Here is a 20,895-nt window from a genome sequence, read left to right as displayed (position 1 = left end):
ACTCGGCTGAGATGCTAACCCTTAGCTGTGAAGCAGCTCACTGGCCTATGATTTGGGCCTTGTCCTTTATACGGTTCAGAAAAGAGCCAGTGCTCTAATTTGTACGTTTAGTTTGCCTGGGAGCGAGAAATTATTTTCTCCCCAGCAAAATCAGAGACACTGGGTAAATAACTTGAAAACCCCCAAAGTGCTAGCTCGGCAGTCTTTGCTCATGTAATTGATGTCTTATCTAATTAATACGGGGTCATTAGCCGAGTCACAGTATCTTCAGAAAGATCTGGGCTGGGAAGTTTGTCACAGCCCCAGTTGTCCTTCCCGGAGGAGGGGGGTGGTGATGAGGGGGCTGGGATTATGAGGGTGCTGTAAGGAGACCTTTAATTGACAGCATCATCTGTGGGAAATCTCACCAACCATACTGGCATCAGATAGGCTGCTCTGGGGACCGTAGCTAAGCTGCTTTCATGTGGTTAGGGAGACATCCCAGGACCTGGCTCCCCAGGGTAGATGGAGACAGTTCTCATGGTCAGCTAGCTTCACTGAAGAGAAGTCCACCTGGAGTCTTAGTCCCGCCCTTTGGCTGCCCGACTCCTGCTTTATGCCCAAATAAGTCCCTGGTGCTAGCCAGGCTAGCTAGACAGGTGCTAGCTACTTACCTTTACCTCCACACTGTGACTTCTGCCCCACTGTTTTTCTTTTTTCTTTTCTTGTGCTAGTACTGGAGCTTGAACTCAGGGCCTGAGTTACTTGCCCTTGAGCTTTTTTACCACAGCTTCACTTCTAGTTTTTGGGGTTGTCCATTAGAGATAAGAATCTCGTGGATTTTTTTTTTTCAGCCTGGGTTGGCCTTGAACCAGGATCCTCAGATCACAGCCACCGGTGTAGTTAGGATTAGGGCATGAGCCACCGATGTCCAGCCTTTACCTGTTTCTTGAGATTGGTGACTTCTGATTGATGTGTGGATCAGTTCACTGACTTCCATCTTTATTACTTCAAGGTCATCTCCCTTTCTTCTGGCAGTCACCTAGGGCTCCTGGTACTGGAATGAGGAAGATGTGATGGTGATGAGAAGAGCATGGGAAGAGAGAAATCTGGAGCTCCTGATATATCTAGGACTATGCCAAGTCTGGCCACCATGACCAATACCAGAAGTAACACATGTCTTTCAGCTAGTAATGTACATTCCAGCCAAGGGGCCAGAATATTCTCACACATACCACAGGTATGTAACTATCAAAGGTCACCTGGCTAGAACACACTTCTGCTCTGACAGAGCAGACACTTCTGCTAGTCAATCCTCCCAGGCAGAGATTGCAAGAAAGCACCACAGTGAAAGAACTCATCCACTATTTTATCCATGGACCTTTCTATTCTTTCTGCCACAGAATCATCTCAGATCACATTCTTCTCAGATTTAGATTTAGAGCTCCTGGGCTTCCTGAAGTTGGCTTTCCAGGGGGCACAGTGATGGGAGGTGGTGGGGAAGGTGTAAGGGTTGAAGCAAGCCAGCCTGAGCAGAAACACTGGAACCAGCTGGTGACCACTGGTATGCAAGCTGCCTGGTGCCTTTCAGTGTGCTAGGTCTACAGAGTTGGGACTGCTACTGTAACCCCTGGCCCAGGATGACCTTGACCACAGGGACCACATGTAAAGACAGACAGACAGGAGAGACAATGCTGAAATAGCAAATGATACCTAGAAACAATGCTGGCTCAGGGAGACTTGCTCCATGGTTTTCTCTATAGTAGATGGAAATTGCTTCTATCTTGTACCAAAACAAAAACAGTTGTAAATATATATGCAGTTATGTCTGTGTATAAACATATATCTTTTCCCATAACAAATATCCAAAACTAATTGAATATTTACATCTATCATTGGAATAGTATATAGGTAGTACGAAATGCAGGGCTTTTGAAAACAAAAATTCTATGCTAATGTGAAGCAAGAAAAAGAAAAATCAGACCCTTTTTTGGGTCACTCAAAACTAGTTGGCAGCTGGATACTGGTGGCTCAGGCCTGTAATCCTAGCTTCTCAGTATGCTGAGATCTGAGGATCCTGAAGTTATCTCAGACAGAACAGTGTATGCAACTCTTATTTCCAACTAGCCAGCAAAAAAGTTCGAAGTGGAATGGTGGCTAAAGTGGTAGAGCACTGTCCTTGAATGAAAAATCTAAGGGACAGTGCCCAGGCCCTGAGTCCAAGCCCCAGGACTGGCACAAAACTAAAAACCAAATCCAAAAATATTAGTTGGCTAACTGCTTATGAGAATATTTTGGTCTCTAACTTGTCTTGTCTACCTTTGGTTGAGACCAGGAAAGTACAGAGATCACACTAGTCTTCTTAAGACTGCAGATCTGGAAGAGGACACTTTTAAGATGACAAATTTGCCTGAGGTCTCTTTCTCTGAACCCAGACTGAAAAGCTGAGCTGTCTCCCCAGGTCTCATCCTGTACCTTCCCTGCTCAGCCAGGTTAAGCATGGGGCCTCGCCCACTGGATGAGCACCCCTCACCCAATCATTGGAGGAGATCTAGGCTGAGGAAGAAGATGAAGGATGTCATGTCGGAAGGAGGAGGTGTGAACTGAGGGCCTGGTTACTGTCCCTGAGCTTCTTTTGCTCAAGGCTAGCACTCTACCACTTCAAGACACAGATCTACTTCTGGTTTTCTTGTGGTTAATTGGAGATAAGAGTCTCTCAGATGGAGGCATAGAATTCCATTGTGTATATATACCACATTTTCTTGATCCATTCATCTACTGAGAGGCATCTGGGTTGGTTCCATATCTTAGCTATGGTAAATAATGCTACAATAAACATAGTCATGCTGATAGCTTTAGTGTGGTCTTGTTTGTAATCATTTGGGTAAATGCCCAAAAGTGGGATTGCTGGGTCATAGGGGAGCCCTATATGTAGTCTTTTGAGGAACCTCCATACCACTTTCCAAAGTGGCTAAACTAGTTTATACCCCCACCAACAATGCAGTAAGGTTCCCTTCTGTCCACAATCCCTCCAGCATCTGTTGTTATTAGAGTTCTTGATTATACCCATTCTAACTGGGGTGAGGTGGAATCTCAATGTTGTTTTGATTTGCATTTCTTTTATGGCTAGAGAGGTTGATCATTTGTTCATGTGTCTATTGGCCATCCTTCTTTCCTCTTCGGAGAAGTTTCTCTTTAAGTCAAGATAAGGTTTCAAATGTTTTTCTTTCTTTCTTGTGATTGTTCCTAACATATATATATATAAGATAAATGTTGCTTTGTATGTCCCTCCCCATGGTATAACCCCTGTTTTCACTGTATTTGATGTTGATATAATTAGTGGAGGGGAAGGGAAAAAAACAAATCATTTAAATAGGGATACAGGTGGATCCATTGCAACAATGAGATGTGCAAGCCGTTATGTTGAAAAACAAACTTTACAACTTTGGCCCACAGGGGAGGTTCGAGGGGGGGGGGGGGAAGATGGGAAAGGATGGGAAGGGGAAACAAAGGAGGTGGCAACAATGTTTGATAAGAAATGTACTCAATACCTTGCCCATGTAATTGTTACCCCTCTGTATGGTATTTTCACAATTAAAAAAAAAAAAAAAAAAGAGTCTCACTGACTTTCCTGTCCAGGCTGGCTTTGAACCTCAATTCTCAGATCTCAGTCCCCTGGGTAGCTAGGATTACAGGCATGAGCCACCAGCACCCAGTCAGAGCTGTAGTTTTTCATTCCACCTCTACTACTGCCTAGTATTGTGAGGAAGTTTTTCAAACTTAGTTCTGTCATCTGTCAAATGGTGTGACTATACCACTTGTCTATTGGATGTAACTAGAGGCTCATATAAACTTCTGAACACTGGAGGTGTGGCTCGAGAATGTTGACAAACGTAAAGCCCTGAGTTCAAACCCCACTACTACCAAATAAACTGTTCTGAGGAATGGAAATAAATGTTACTTTTTGCCATTGACATTTTACAAAGGTAAACAATTACATTTCCCCAGCGGCAGCACATGTGACATTTACTGCAATTACTGTATTACACCATAGCAAATGTTTTCCCAAGATAATCTCCCTTAATCCTCACGACTACTCCAGAAGGTGGCTGCTCCTAATATGGTCATGTGCTAGAAATGGAAACTAAGATTCAAAAGATTAAGTGCTTTGTCCAGATGATGCAAGTGGCTAAGTAATAGACAGGATTTGAACCAAGGCCAACTGATTTCATAGCTCAATACATTACATGTTGACTTGAACACAATATTGAATTCAGATTCTTTTTCCTTCTAATGAAAAAATATATATTTTATGCAAAAGCTCAAATAATAGGATAGGTAAAGTAGTTAACAAAAGTGAACTCCCTTCATACCCTTCCACACTTCCTTGCTCCAGGGCCTCTCTAGTACATGAAACACATTAGTGAAAAATAAGCCAAGGCGTCCTTTCCTTCCAGACAGACATACAAGTTCTCACTCAAATAGCAAATTGAATCCAGCCATATGCAAAATAGAATCATATAACCTGACCAAGCAGAGGTTATTCCAAACATGTAAGACTGGTTTAACAATTGAAAATCAGTTGTCCCTAATTCATCGCACTAACCAACAGAATAAAAGATCATCTGAACAGGTGCCAAAATAAAAGTAACAAAATTCAGAGCTCATTCAATATATAAAAAAATTTCTATTATCCTATGAATATAAAGTTCACCTCAAGAAAATGAGAGTGAAAGAGGGAACAGCTGATACCAAGCAAAATGAAGGAAATGTATCTATCACCTGATTTGTAAAAAAAATAGTTTTATTGTTAAAGGTCATAGAGTTTATAAGCAATATAGATGAAGATAATGATGACTATCCGTGTAAAGATTAAAAGGTGTTTGTGACTTTAAAAAAATAAACAAATATAAAAATTAAAAAATAAAGTTCATCTATAGAACAAATAAACAAAAACTTACATTTAATATTACAGGTGGTATAACAGAAGCATGCATGTTTCTCAGTAAGCCTGAGAGTAGCAAAGACTCCACTCATATATAATCTTTAAGTAGCTATAAAAAGAGTTGCCATTAAGTTTACGTATATGATGCATCTTGATCAATGTCATCCCTTTCAACATTTTCGTCTATCCCTCCCAACCTACCTCTTCTCTTACTTTTCTTAATTTTGTAGGATATGCATTGATTTTTTTACTGCATTCTCCCCAACTTGCTGTTTCCACTCAGCACTGTACCAGAAATCCTAATCATGGCAATAACAAAAAAAGCAAAAGAAATAACAGTGGTTTAGAAAAGAAAAATCAAAATTGTCTTGATTCATGGATGGCATGATTATATATGTATAAAATCCTAAGGAATCTAAAAAATTAAAGGAAAGTAGTAAGTGCATTCAGTATGTTCACAGGATCCATTTTTAAAATCCTAATCCTATATACTAGCAACAAGTAACAAATTTAAAATTTTAATGTCATTTACAATGACACAAAAACATAACATACCTAATAACTTTATCAGGATATATATGAGACCAGTACACCAAAAAAGTATATAACATTGCTGAAAAGAATGAAAGAACTAAAGTCATAAAGAGAATAGTATGTTCATAGACTCAAAATGCTTAAAATATCAGATCTCCCCAAACTGACCTATAAATGCAACATTATTTCAACCAAAATATAGTGGTATTTCTTGATAGAAATTCATAACCGATAATAAAAATTTATATGAAAATTCAAAAAAACCTAAAAAACACCCAAAATAAATTTGGAAAAGAAAAAAATAAAAGGATTGTACTCCATCATTTCAAGATTATTCAAAGCACCATATCAAATCAGTGTGATGGAAGTCTTAAAATATGCTCTTTGATCAATGAAACTATAAAGAATCCAAGAAAAGACTTAAACACATTTACTCATTTTATAGTTAACAAAATTGCAAGGAACTCAACAAATAAATAACAGTCTTTTAAACAATTAGATCAAGTTCATACCCATAATCCCAGCTTCTTGGTAGAAAGAGATAGGAGGATTGTGGTTTAAGGATAGACAGAGCGAAGTTTCCTCAACTCATCTCATAGAACAAGCTAGACATATTGTTCCGTGCTTGCAATTCTAACTACACCAGAGAAGAGGTAGGATGATTACAGAGGGTAGCCCAAGCAAAATCACAAGATTCTATCTGAAAAATAATTAAAGTACAAAGGGCTAGGGGCATGGTTCAAGTGGTAGAGTGCCTACCTAACCAATATAAGACCCTTAATTCAAAAACCTTTAACAACTGGTTACCCACTTGGAGAATGAAATAAAATGTGACTCATCATATACAATAACTAATATTCGGAATCCTCAATCTAAGCAATGGAATTAAGAGACATTGAAAATAAAGATTTATGTTTTTGAGAAAATGTTTGTGACCAGTACATAGGCAAGCTTTGTTAGGACACTGAAAGTCTAAACTATAAGGGAAAATTGATAAATTGGCATTCATCAACATCAAAAACTTCTGCTATTTATATTATTCAGAAAGAGGAGGGGAAAAGTCCATACCTGGAAAAAAAGTATTTTCAATGCATCTATCTGACAACTATTATCTAAATATATAAAGTACTCCTACAACTCAATAATTGAACATCAGGTCACCCATTAAAATTCTGTATAAGATTTGAATAGACTATTCCCCAAAGACATTGTCACACAAATACATACGTATGCTCACATCTATGCATACACACATATAAATGCATACATGTACCCATGCATACGCACAAAGGGTGACCATCACAGGTCACCAGGAAAATGCTATTGAAACCACAGTGAGAGGTGTGATTGCCATTGTATTTGCCCACAGAGGAATACAGTGATTACTCATAATGCCCAGCAGAACACCATTAGAGACAGCTGAGAGCCAAAGACTGCTGCTCCAGACATCTGGCAATAGAGTAGGCTTGGAACTCCCCCAGTGAATCACGAAGCAAAGGCCTGGGTGTGGCAGAGGCGCCACTAAAGGCTGAGACTCTGAAAGCCTGAGTATGTCTCCTCCCTCCCTGACAAGAGAATCCTATCACCTAAGGCCAGGGTGGCAATGAAGCTTTGAATCTGAGGATTATGAAGTGCTCACTGTTAACTGGGACCTGCCTCCTGGCTCCTCCTTACTGAAAGGGGACAGAGCCCTCCCACCCAGACATAAACGTTGTGATTTCTTGCACCAAACTAGATACATAGGTAGACAGATAGACAGATGGGCAGACCTAAGGTAGGTAGATAGTCATTTTATTTTATATGTTGTCTTTGTTGCTGTTCTGTTGTTTTGATTTTTTTATTTGCTTTTATTTTATATAACTCATATAGGCCATTTACTTTTTAGGTTTTTTATTACTAAATACAAGTCAATTTGCTCTCTCCCATTCACTGTCTAGTACTGTTTCTTCCCTTCCCTCGTTTTCTCCATCATTCAGTGTTCAATTTTAAATCATATTTTTATCCCCTTTCTGTAGCCCTTCCCCATTTACACTTTCCTTCTAGCTATAAGTAGAACTATTTTCTTGTTCATATTTTCTTCTACCCCTGTTCCCCCATCTCTAACTATTCCTTGTTACTTACATTCCAAACTGGTAACTCAATTCCTGAACAACACTCTTTGGTCAGAGGGTTTTATTTTGTGTGTGTTGTCTTAGTTTTTGTTGTTGTTTTGCTTCTTACTTTGTATGTGCATATTTATTAAATTTTCTTCATTTTTCCTGCCCCTTCCCAGCCACAATATAATGTTTAGATTTTTTCTACTTATCTCACTTCACTTGGAATTAAACTCTCCTGTAAGACTTAGCTTCCACCCCTGCCTTCCCTGTATAACCAAAATCCCTACTATATTTTTTCCAGTCCTGGGCCTTGAATTCTGTCTGAGTCTGGGTGCTGTCCTTAAGCTCTTTTTGCTCAAAGCTAGAAGCATCACTTCCAGTTTTTTCTGTGATTAATTGAGTTTCATGGACTTTCCTACTGGCTTTGAAACGTGCTCCCCAGTTCTCTGCCTCCTGAGTAGCTATTATTACATGCATGAGCCACCAGTGCCCAGTTCCTAGTATTGTTTATTAATGTCATCATACTAATGCCTTCCTGTTACTACCCTTGTTAATTAAGGTTTTCCTAGAGCATGAAGATTTTTTTTTGTCAGTTGTGGGGCTTGAACTCAGGGCCTGGATGCTATCCCTGAGCCTCTTTGGTGCTCAAGGCTAGCACTCTACCACTTGAGCCACAGCACCACTTCCAGTTTTTGAGTGATTAATTGGAGATAAGAGTCTCTTGGAGACTTTTCTGCCCAGGCTGGCTTATAACCACAATCCTCAGATCTTAGCCTCCTGAGTGGCTAGGATTACAGGTAAGAGCCACTGGCACCAGCACATCTTTACTTCTATATTCATTTAAAGACATCAGAGCAGCAAAGTAGCTCCAAATATCCTGTAACATCTCAGAATGTCAACCATTTATGTGTGTGTATATGTGTGTGCATACACACATACACACATGTGCCAGTACTGAAACTTGAACTCAGGGCCTCAGGCTCTTACTTGGCTTTTTCTTCTCAAGTCTAGTGCTCTATCACTTGAGCACACTTCTATTTCTGGACTTTTTTTAATGATTAAGTGGAGATAGAATACCTTGGATTTGTTTGCCCCAACTAGCTGTGAATCATGATCCTCAGATCTCAGCCTCCTGAGTAGCTAGGAATACAGATGTGAGCCACTGGCAATCAGCCAGAATATCACTTTAGTTCTATTCCCTATGGAAATGGAGCTTATTAAATTCATTTTCTTGGGCCCAAGCCCTGAAAAGTCAACCCTCAAATTTGTCGGAAGTAGAACAGAGGGCTCTGTGGAAGGGTGTAGCACTGTTGATAATTACTTGGAAAGGGAGCAGTGCTTCTACAAGACTAGTTTCCTCTCCCAATACCTCTGAGAGTCTCACACTTATCTATATCCCATTGCATCAAAGGTCAGGATTACTTTTGCTGTTCAAGTATAGCATGAAAGCAGCTCGGGTCTGCGTGGATCTGGAGCCGGAGAGCCTGCCTCAGCGGGTTGGAAGAGAACAGAGCAGAGATCAGACAGGCAGACCACTGACCAATGCTCTGCCTCACCTCCTTCCCTGTCCATGTTATCAGAACGGCTCAGTGTTCCCAAGGTCTTTAATTACAGCATGAATTGGGAGATGGAGACCGGATTGGATCTCGATGCCCCCACACTGATCCTTACCTGTTTCTGGACCTCAATGGGACATTCAAATTCACTGGCTGCTAAAGCTGCCTTCCATTCACAAATATCTGGGACCTATGTTGGAGGTTGTGTTTACATTTATGTAATGGGTGCACCCTAAAACTGTGATTCTCCTTCCCAGCTTGCACTGTCCCCTCCACAGACCTTGCCCACTGGACCACTGAGGCCTGGGTCATATGATACCTTCTGTGTTGTCACCTAACTGCTCACCTCTCAAGCCAGGGTCCTGGCTATTCTGGTCCAGGGAAGGTACCTAATCTCTGCAAATCCTCCTGCATCTCTCAATCACCTCATCCTATTCTGGGAACAGGAAGAGGGTCATGGACTCAGGCCTCAGGTTGAGGCAGAGTCTTAGAGATAGAGTGGGGCAAGTAGAGATTGTTTGCTGAGCTGTTTGAAATCATGTCTGCTGTGTATGAATGCCACACAGATAAAGCTGATCTAACTCCCCTTTGGGCTACTCTAGCCAGGAAAATACCAACCCCACCTGCTCAACCATTCCTGAAAATATCTGCCAGGTGATAAGGTCTTTTTAGGTTTTAGGTTTGCAGATTTATCTCCATGCCCACAGGAGGAGGCCACTCTGACTGGGACCCCCTCCCATGGAATTGGGGCAAAGAAGGGTGCTTTGTATGTCGTGTTGGGATGGCTTGGTGTGCAAACAGAAACCTGTGGTTCTGGATACCATCTTGAACGCTCCAGGCACTTTGAGCATCCTCTTCAGCCTTGCACAAACAGTGTCCAGGAGACATTGCCCATGGGGACGTGGGAAGCCAGAACCAATGTTAGGCTGAGAGACTTGGAAAGACAGAGCTGCAAAACCCTAGATGGCCACTGCAGGGGCAAGCTGGTTTGCCTTCAGCAAAGTGACCTCAGAGAAAGCACTTATCAAAAAGGGGGAGGGCAGGCTGTGGGAGAAGGCCCCTCACCATCAGTATTTCTCCCTAAGGGAATTTTCTCACTGTTTAGTGCCCGGCCATACTATAGCCCCCAGTCTGCCAAGAACTTTCTGGAACCATCATGCCCAGCTAGCACTCTAGGCCCAGCCCCACCCCTTCCCTCGCAGAAGGAAACACTCAGATTCTCCAGCCATGATAGCTTAAATAAGATTAAGTAGATTTGCCAGAGAACCAAGTAGATCCAAGTACAGAAAACAAAGAAAGGTTTATTTCCAGGAAAGGGGGGCTGCCAAGACTCCTTCTCACAAGGCAGGAATGAGAAGAAGCACTGGCTATTATCTGGGGTGATCTATATAACCTAGGAGGTTTAAGAGAGCCTAGAAGAGGCTAGGAGGCAGAGACCCTGGTGTGGACGTGTGGGCCAGGGGCTTCATCATGGCAGACTAGTATTTATTTATGGCTGCTATCCAACTAGTAGATAAGGGGTCCTGCAGCTGCCCTGAGCTGAAGGTCACTCTAAGGGGCTCTTGTTGCCTTATATGGTGGTAGCTGCCCCAGAGAAGTGCCATCCCAAGGTAAAGGGGGTTGGAAGTTGATTATTTACTGCATTTACTACCTGGGCCTTGTGTTGCCTAGGAAAGGGGCATGCTAAGCTGTGGAGAAGGGAAGGAGTGGACTAATCTATAGGAAGGGACTCATTTCACTAACAAGCCACATCACCCTCAGGGGGACCTACCCTCCCCCAGGAGTCCCTCTTTGTTGAGTGCCCATACTGGGTATTGAACTTAGGGCCGGTGCACTGTCTCTTAGCTTTTTAGCTCAAGGCTGGCTTTCTACCACTTAAGCCACACCTCCATATCTGGCTTTTTGGTGGTTAATTTGAAATGAGAGTCTCTTGAGCTTTTCTGCCTGGACTGGTGGTACCCAGATCTCAGCCTCCTAAGAAGCTAGGATTATAGGTGTGAGCCAGCAGTACCGGGCTCAGAAACCACTCCCTCACCATTCCCATACCTCCTTTTCCTATGGCCTGCACTTCCCCCAGCTCCTGACATCAAACAGACAATACATGAAACCAGTTGCAAACAAAGTTTATTATGCAGACACCTAAACCACAGCACTCAGAAAGCAGAATCCACTGAGGCATTATGTACACAGAAGCACAGGATCCCCTGCAGTCCTTAGTAGAGCACCATTCTGGAGAAGGAGCACTAAAAGGATCAGGCAAAGAGGCACAAGAGATTGGGAGTGGCTAGAGACATACTGGGCAGTGTAAATTCTTCCCCCAGAACATAGTGGGATGACACTGGCTCTAACTGTTTCAAAGAGGCAATCGTTCAAAACCATTTGTGTAGGCACACCTTCCTCCAAAACACTGTTGGAGGTGGATGATGAAATTTGACTTGTTATTGGTTAGCGGTACAGAAACAGGCTTCTGCATTCTAGAGTGGAAGAGTTAGAAAAAGACCCTATCTTTATCTAAAAGAAAAGGTCACGCCAGAACCACAACCTTCCTCTGAGCCAGCTCCACTCTTTCCAGAGGTAGAAACTCCTCCTCTAGAGCCAGAACCTCCTCTGGAGCCTCCTCCAGAGCCAGAGCCTCCTCCAGAACCATAGCCTCCTCCAGAGCCAGAGCCTCCTATGGAGCCTCCTCCAGAGCTGGAGCCTCCTCCAGAACCATAGCCTCCTCCAGAGCCAGAGCCTCCTCTGGAGCCTCCTCCAGAGCCAGAGCCTCCTCTGGAGCCTCCTCCAGAACCGTAGCCTCCTCCAGAGCCAGAGCCTCCTATGGAGCCTCCGCCAGAGCTGGAGCCTCCTCCAGAACCATAGCCTCCTCTGGAGCCTCCCCCAGAGCTGTAGCCTCCTCCAGAGCCAGAGCCTCCTCTGGAGCCTCCCCCAGAGCCGTAGCCTCCTCCAGAGCCAGAGCCTCCTCTGGAGCCTCCTCCAGAACCGTAGCCTCCTCCAGAGCCACTGCCAGAGTCCCAACTTCCTCCACCGCCTCTTTGAGAGCCTGGTCCTCGGCCTCCAGAGCCATAACTGCTGCTTCCAGAGCTGACTCCTCCTCTTCCTCCACTGGGTCCTTTACCTCCAGAACTAGAGCCTCCAAACCCAGCTCTGGATGCCACACTTGAAGAAATGGTGCTGCTCGTCACAGCTGCAGGAGAGAGAGTGTTACCAGGCCATTGTGATCACTGAAGTGTCTATCCTTCTCTGCCCACACACTGCCCCACAGGACATGACCATACCCCATGACTTACACACAGTCACATCATTGCTGATTTCTCCAGACATCCTGTCAGGAAGAGAGAAACAAAGTTGTAGCTGAGCACTTGAAATTCTGCATGCATCTTGTTTTTACAACTTCTGTCTATAAATGTGCAGCTTAGCCACTAAAATCAGCCACTGGGTGCTTCTGGGTGACAGACCTCACAATTCGGCATGGTCTGGTACCTCAGTCCATCTCAAAAACCTTTTTCTTTGTTCTGATTAAAATGCACAAGTGCATTATTGAGCCAGGGTGACTGAAAAGCAGATCCATTGCTAACTGTGGAACTCATTTTGTATTTAAATCCATCTTAGGGCTGGAGACATGGCTCAAGCTGTGAGCACCTGCCTAGCAAACACTAGAGGCCCTGAGTACAAACTCCAGTACCACCACCACCAAAATTATTATTGTTAATAATAATAATTTAATCCATCTCAAGGAAACTGTATAATACATGCAACACCCAAAGTTTTGAAATGTGGCAGCACCAGGAACATTCCATACAGAAAAATCTGCAGCTCTTTGCAGCCTGCCTATTTCTCTCTCCCTCTTCAGAATCCACTGAAGCCTTTCTTACTTCCCCTTCTAAGCTGGGTCAAGGGCATTTTCTGTCAAAGACTGTTTTGCTGATAACCCAAGGTGACTTTTTCCCTACTAGTTGCATCAGCTATGTTAGGTCACTAAGGACTGATGACAAAGGATTCAGATACTACCAAAAAAAAAAAATGTCTTCTTTTGAAGGTTAGCAACTAGCTCTGTTTGTTGTTTTGAAAAGCTTCACAGAACCAAGTCTGTCCTCTCTGGACAAGGCAGGCTGCATTATTCCTATTCTAGATCGTACTGTAGAGAGAGGAGAAGGCCTCTCATCCTGTAGACTTCGAGGCCAAGGTTTTGGATTAAGACAATTCTGTTTCCACATTTCCTGTCTCAATTTAACATATTATGATATGCTTTGCTATTCTTTCCATATTGATAAAAGTACAACTGGCTTTCCCCATGAGGCCCTCACAGGACAGTGACAGACAGGATCATCATCCTGTCTTGCATTCAAGGCTTTGTGCCCTGAAATTCTTTCTAAGAAGAATAGTTAATAGAAGTTCTCAGCCATCAACTTATAGACTGCCACCTTATCTGCTTTTTCCTGCCTTGACTCTATCTCTGGATCAAAGAGAAAAGCGGAGGAGGATGGCTATGGGTACCCTTACTCCCTCCCTCCGTCCCTCACCTGCACTCCTCGCCCTCCAAGAGTTTGCGGTAGGTGGCAATCTCCACATCCAGAGCCAGCTTGGTGTTCATCAGCTCCTGATAGTCACGTAGCAGACAGGCCAGGTTCTCCCGGGCCTGTTGCAGGGCCTCCTCCAGGTCTAGGAGCTTGTTCTTGGCATCTTTAATGGCATGTTCTCCACGCTGCTCCGCATCTGCAATGGAGTCTTGTACATTCTTACACTATGAGAAACAAAGGAAAGGTTTCTGTTGGCACAGAGTGGAGCATCTGCCTGGCAAACTGTCCCGTGTGGGAGGTCAGAAGCACTGGCATTGGAAGTATTGGGCCCACTACCCCTGGAGTTAATGGAGGTTGCAGGCCAATGTGTTAAAGTTTGTTTCTGGAGCATCTTCCTCCTGCCTCCCTCTGTCACCTTATTGTCTGACTCAAAGTTCCCTCCCACTCATTGCCCCTCTGTGAAACTGAAGGACAACACACAAATAAGAAGTTACATCTGCAATCACCCCAACTTTTGCCATATTTTCTATTGCTCCCTCTACTCATGTAGACAATCAAAAGGTGATCACTATTCTTCCTATTCACTTATCCTTACTGTAGAATTTCTCTTGACCCACTCTAAAACCTGTTATAGCCTGAATTTTCTATTTAGCTTAGAGCAGATTGTGATTGGAGTTCATTGAGGAAAATTTCTGTGTCTCCACATACAGAGACAGAGAGAGAGAGAGAGAGAGAGAGAGAGCCATACACAGATATCCCTACTCTCCTCTGAACCCCTCAGCCAGAGAGGCTGCCTGCCAGACCTTACCTGCTTCTTTACGTGTGAGATCTCCCCTTGTAATCTCTGGATCATGCGGTTCAGCTCACTGATCTCCATCTTGATATCCTTCAGGCTGTCTCCGTGTTTCACAGCAGTGACCTGGAGCTCCTCATACTGTTTTAAGAAAGGGGGAAGAGTTCACAGGGAAATCCATCCTGGAGAAGATTTAGATTTGAGCTAAAGAAAGGTTGGTAGCTGGTCTAGGGATGGTCAACACAGCTAAAGATGGTAGCTGTGTTCATAGGATTTGGGAGACCACTCCACACTCACTCTGGAGAATGATACCCAACTCCCATTAGGCAATCACATAGTCACCTTCCTCTATACATCCTGGCTTGAGGTGAAGCCCAGCTTGCTGTAAGGAACTGTGTATGCTATTCCCCCTATAGCTCTAATACTTGCCTTGCTATGGTACAGTGCCTCGGCCTCCACCTTGCTCTTCTGGGCAATTTCCTCATACTGGCTCTGAACTTCAGAAATGATGCTGCCCAGGTCCAGGTCACGATTGTTGTCCATGGAGAGGATGACGTTGGTCTCGGTGACATTCTGCTGTAGCTGGGCTATTTCCTACAACGTAAAAGGCAGTCTGACCATGTCTTCCTGTACACATCCACGAGCAGTGAGGAGGTCTTCTCTCTTACACTTAGCGTGGAAAATGGCAGAGCCATCATTCCTGGGGAGGAGGTATCTACATTTCTGAGACACGTCGCCCCCAGTTCACAGCCTCTACCACTTACCCCAGGGAATGCCCCTAGAAAGAAGCTGGTCCAGGGAAAATACTTTTTTCTTTACTTCTTATGAGGGAGGTAGGAGAATGAGTACATTTTGACCTGTGACGTATATTGGGCAACTGAATGGGCACAAGGCAAATCCTTTCCTAAGGTAGGCTGGACTTTCAGGGGATGGAGGGGGAAGGGAGTCTTGATTCCTGTGATATCAGAGGAGGAAATTCCTCTCTCATCATCTAATGAGAAGCCCCCTAGGGAGCTGGAGCATGGGACCAGTTGAAGTAAGCCAGTCCATAATTCCAGCCTTGTTGTCTTTCAACAGCTGGCTAAAATTTTTCCTGTTGTGGGAAGAAGAGGAAATTAGAGTCAATCCCAAACAAGCATCCTTACAGCATCATAGAGAGCTCTCAGGAATTGAATCTCTTGCTGTAGAATGTCTACTTTTGTCTGCAGTTCTGTTTTGCCTGTGAAGCAGCTGTCCACATCCTGAAAGGAAGTCAGAGTCCTTTAGTGAAACACACATGCACACATACACACACACACACACACACACACACACACACACACACACACACTTTTCATGTACGTGTCCCAGCTTGTCTCTGCTGCTCTCCTCCACCTAGTGTGGGTTAGTGGCTTCCTCAATACCCCAGGAACCTCCAGATAAGCCCCATGTCAATGGGAGCTGATTGAGCAGGCACTCTACCAGGCACCCCCATGGGAACTTCATATCCATACTCATACGCCTTCATGACCATATGAGTTTGCAAGGAGCCAAGTTTCACCAAACTATCTCTCCCCTAATTGAGACACAGTGGATTCTCATGATGGGATACCATGGCCTCTGTGGCCTTCCACAGCCTCCAAACTTCTTGTCCTGTTTCTCCCTATTACCTCCCTTACGTTTCCTTGGATTGTACACCAAGACCCCTGTAAGAACCTGAAATTTCACACCTTTTAGCCTCCTAACTGAGCCTTTAATCACACAACCCAACTGTAAGCAGATGTTCTGAAACCAGTTCTGTTCCTCTCCAGCTCCTTAGAAGAACTAAATGATTTCTATCTTTGCACTCTTCATGATTTATATAATGAATTTTAAGTGGATTATTAATGAGGAGCAAAATATGCAGAATATCATGAAAACTTGAACTATAGAGACCCTTTTGTTCCTAAGTCAATACCATGGACATACTCACCCCTTTATCTGATTGCTACTGCATGCCCTGGTTTTTAGCCTGTATGTTTGGACACAGGCAAGGATGTGAAGTGCCCTACTTCACATACTTCACATACTTGCCCCAACCATACCATTCACTCACTCACCTTTTTAAGTGTCACAAATTCATTCTCAGCAGTTGTGCGCTTGTTGATTTCATCTTCATACCTGGTGGTACAAAATGATACTGTGCTTAAATTAGCTCTACTTTATTGTGCTTTCCCTTTTTCTACTGGATTCACCCAAATCATCTATGAATATTAAATGCTCTTTACATGTATAAATTGAAACTTAATCTCTCATATGAGAATGGATTTCTATAGATCCACTCTCAAACAGAAAAAAGATGATGTCTGAACAAGTTACCAGTGGCTCACATCTGTAATGCTGGCTATTCAGGAAGCTGAAAAACTGAGGATCATGGTTCAAAGCCAACCTGAGTAGAAAAATCTGTGAGATTCTTATCTCCAATTAAACACTCAAAAATCCAGAAATGGAGCTGTAGAACAAGTGGTAAATTGCCAGCCTTGAGCAAAAAAGTTTAAGGACAGTGCCCAGACCTTTGAGTTCAGGGCCCTTTGAGTTTAAGGCCCATCACCAATACACTCTCTGTCTCTGTCTCTGTCTCTCTCTCTGTCTCTGTCTGTCTCTCTCTCTCTGTTTCTCTCTCAGATTCTAATGTTCACAACAAAGATATGTCCCTCTCCTTCATCACCACAAACGTAGTGGGGATATGAGTAGAGAGCTCTGCTCCTCAATATGTATCTGTACTTAGTATTTCCATGGCCACCTACCTCTTCTTATAATCCTCCACAAGATCCTGCATGTTGTTCAGCTCCAAATCTTGTGAACTACTTTCTGCAGAGAGCTCATCCACCCGCTTCTTGAGCATGCCAATGAAGGCCTGGAAGATGGGGTCCAGGTTGGTAGAACGGGAGCCTACATCCAGCTGCTGAAGCAGTTCCCATTTAGTCTGCAGCACCTGGTTCTGCTGCTCTAGGAAGCGCACCTGCCATGGCCAGAGGAAGAAAAGCATATAAGATCTGGATGGCCCTCTAGGCCAGCAAGCCAAACTCATCCCAGAAAGCAATGGTGTTGCTCCTGGAAAATAAGGAAGTAGAAAGACTTCATACCAGCTGGAAAGTGCTCACTGGGCAGAGCTCCTGAACTCTTTTTCCAAACACTTGGAAAGTTCTACTGACTCCTAATGCTGCTTCTGGTCATCTCCATGCACAGAACTCTCCTTCCTACTTCATGCCCACTGCATGTTTCGCAGCCACTTCTGAGACTCCAGGCCATTTCTCTTCTGCATCCTAATTGCCCTCCCTGCCAAGGTTCCATAAATCCTGAAGATGTCAAGCATCTGCTGGCACTTCTACTTAGTGAGCTGAGAATGCGAGACCTGGAGGGCAAGACTCCTCAGACTTTTTTTTTTTAATCCTTATTAATTCCTGCCTAAGGAACCAAGACAGGTTTGTCTGCCTTGAAACAGAAGAAAACCCAAAAACACCCCAAAGTAACGCAAATAAAGACTTCATGGGTCTGAAACTACTTCTCTTGTAGACTGGAATTTCATTCATCACTAAGCAACTATTTCAAGTTTTGCTTCTCAGAACTTATTTCAAGTTTTGCTTCTCAGAACTTAATAAGAGAATCACAACCTAGCTAGTTAGGATCAAAGCTTGAAGCAAGCCCAGGCAGGAAAGACCCTGGAACTCTTATGTCCAATAAACAACCAAAAAGCTGGAAGTGGAGCTGTGATACAAGTGGTAGAATGCCATCCTTAAGTGAAAAAGCCAAGGGACAGTACCCAGACCCTGGGTTCAAAACCCAGTATGGGCACCAAAAAAAAAAAAATCTACCTGAGAAGAGGCTAGAAAGAGAATCTTATCTCTTTCTTTCAAAACCTACTGTCACTCAGTTTGACCTGCTCCATCCATTCCTTGCCTCTATCCATTTTGTATATGATTATCAGAAGTCTCCACAAACATTATTTATTTGGACTGAAATCTAAAATGCAACTGCTAACCACAGGCCGTGGTGGAAGGCATGCCTGCAAAGCTATCAGCTCTTCCGTATGGAGTATGAATCCAGTTACCACGGCCACACACCAGTGGCTCCTAGAAGTGACGGATCTCTGATCATTTCCTTATCCACCAGCACTGAAAACAGCAGCTCCTGGAAGTGGCCTTTCCTCACTCACCTTATCAATGAAAGTGGCAAATTTGTTATTGAGGGTTTTGATCTGTTCCCGCTCCTGTGACTTCACATTCTGGATCTCTGGGTCAACTTTCACGTTGAGAGGCTGCAGGAGGCTCTGATTGACAGAGACCTCATGGATGCCTCCACCAGGAAGTCCTCCAGGACCAAAGCCACCAGGTCCCCCAAAACCTCCACCTCCAAAACGGCCTCCACCAAAACCACCTCCACTGAAGCCACCACCTCCACCGAAGCTGCCTCCTCCGAAGCCACTGCCACCTCCTCCGAAGCCACTGCCACCTCCGAAGCCACCGCTGCCTCCAAAACCACTGCCACCTCCAAAGCCAGCGCCGCCTCCAAAACCACCTCCTCGGCCACCAAATCCACCACCGGAGCCAAAGCTTCCACCGCCTCCAGCCACAGACATGGAGATTCTCTTGGACCCTCCAAGGCCAACAAGACTCTGACTGCTAGAGCAGCCTCCACCTCCACCCCCTCCACCATGACGGCTCAAGCAGGAGAAGCTGGAGGTTGTTTTCCGGCTGCCTCCAGAGATCACAGCAGAGCCACTGCTGAAGCCCCTAAATCCTCCGCCGCCTCCTCCACCTCCTCCTCTTCGAGATCTGCATGAAATCTGACAACTCATGATGCCTTTTCCCAGTGAGTAAAGTCAAAGGTTCCTGAGACGAGAAGAGCCTGGAGACTGAACTGCGCTGTTCGGAGTCTGTCAGGGTCCCCTTTTATACCTGCCAACTAGGTGTTGGTGAGCATGGGTGTGGGCTCACTTATGCATGGGTTTGGTCTGCCTGGAAGCTATTCCTGGTGAGTGATTATCAAGCTACTAGACATTAAAAAAAAAAAATCAGCTTCATTCCAGAACTTGCTTTGGTTGCGAACTTCTGTTTATCTATACATCTGTCACGTAATTTGATTTTTGTAAAATCATCAGAAGAAGAGATTAGGATTTAGGTTTCTCAACCTGAAAATGAAGAGCCTTTCCATACAACGCTGCTCCCTACTCTGGACCCATCTTTGGGTAGTTGGCTACTTCCCAGGCCCACACAGGCTCGCCACACAGTTCTCCATCCAGCCTTATGGCTCTCTGTACTTGCTTATGGTCTAGGAAGAGCATCAGTCAGCATCGGTTGAGTTGGGGAGGTGGGGAATTCTGTGCAGCGCATGATTGTGAGGTATCCAAATCAGCATCCTCTTACAGAGAGATTCACCTAGGACACTGCAAAAGAATAGTTATTTGCCAAACTATCATGGATCTTTCAAGCCTACTGTGCCAGAAATGCATAATGTGCTGGGTATAGGAGTTATTTTCTCTCATAACCAGGGGCTTAAATAACCAGGGGCTTTCTACATGAAATACATGGAGGACAAGGGGTATAAGGAAAGATTCTCTGTTCCCGGGACTGTATGACTCACAGGCCAAAATGAAAGGTTACAAAGGTTTTACACAACTTTAAGATCCAAGTGTAGATTGACTCAGTTGTTCAATAACCACGCTGTGGCCTGGTGATTCTGAGAAGCAATTAGAAAGGCAGGCTCTTTGCTGACAACCAGAGATGGATGAATCTCAGAAGAGCCATCCAGTCTAGCCAGAGTCTCCAGATGCACAAACATTCACACCCAAACTTAGCCAGTCTCTCCTCTGTCCGAGTAGCTAGCTGGGAGAAACACTTTAAAATAACAGATCAAATTAGAAGTCAAAAGCTCTGGGTTTGAGTTCTAGTTTTGCCATCTATTTGGCCATATTATCTTGAATTAAACTCTGGAGGCTCTGTGGAAAGCCATGACCATGCCATATACATGTTAGTTATCCTTCATCGTTGTCAAATGAAAGAAAGATGTGTGTTAGTCTCCCTTCTGATGATTCTGACCAAGCACTCCATAGAGAAGACAGTCTTACTTCCAGAACTAAAAGCTCAGATCCTAGCACAGTCACCATAACACAATGTCAAAGAAAAAGAACAACAGTTCTGAGTTGAAGTCACAATTTCATTTATTTTAGGACAGAGACCTTGGGTAATTGATGGTCTTCTTTAAGCCTCAGTTTCTCAGTTTCCTAATCCTTAAGATGTGACAAAGATGGAGGAGGACTAAGGAGAGGGAGAACAATGTTGACAATGGAAAAAAGAAGATCATATACACATATGCCAACACAGTTGGTAGTTAATAGCAGAAACTCAATCAATTTTGTCTCCCTTCCTACTCTTCCCTCCTCCACACCAAGTTTCCTCCCCTATGTGGTAACTGTCTGGCAGGTGTAGGAATGGGAATAGAGAACTGGGAATCAGAT

The 20,895-nt window shown here is 43.9% G+C and overlaps 1 protein-coding gene across 1 annotated transcript; it reads right to left on the bottom strand.

Moving 5' to 3' along the window:
- Positions 1–11,617: 11,617 nt before the first annotated feature.
- Krt2 (keratin 2) lies at positions 11,618–19,236 on the bottom strand. The gene is made up of 10 exons (XM_042668777.1): positions 18,595–19,236; positions 17,186–17,400; positions 16,499–16,559; positions 15,566–15,661; positions 14,850–15,014; positions 14,436–14,561; positions 13,631–13,851; positions 12,398–12,432; positions 11,827–12,294; positions 11,618–11,745 (listed from the first exon to the last, which is right to left on the bottom strand). Exons 1-10 carry the CDS (start codon positions 19,234–19,236, stop codon positions 11,618–11,620), a joined length of 2,157 nt encoding a protein of 718 aa, XP_042524711.1.
- Positions 19,237–20,895: the final 1,659 nt, after the last annotated feature.

The sequence above is a fragment of the Dipodomys spectabilis genome, unplaced genomic scaffold, assembly GCF_019054845.1.
Source record: "Dipodomys spectabilis isolate Male_0828 unplaced genomic scaffold, ASM1905484v1 ptg000477l, whole genome shotgun sequence".
Classification (NCBI taxonomy): Eukaryota; Metazoa; Chordata; class Mammalia; order Rodentia; family Heteromyidae; genus Dipodomys; species Dipodomys spectabilis.
Note: the sequence above shows the minus strand (reverse complement) of the source record. Positions and strands in the feature narration are given on the sequence as shown.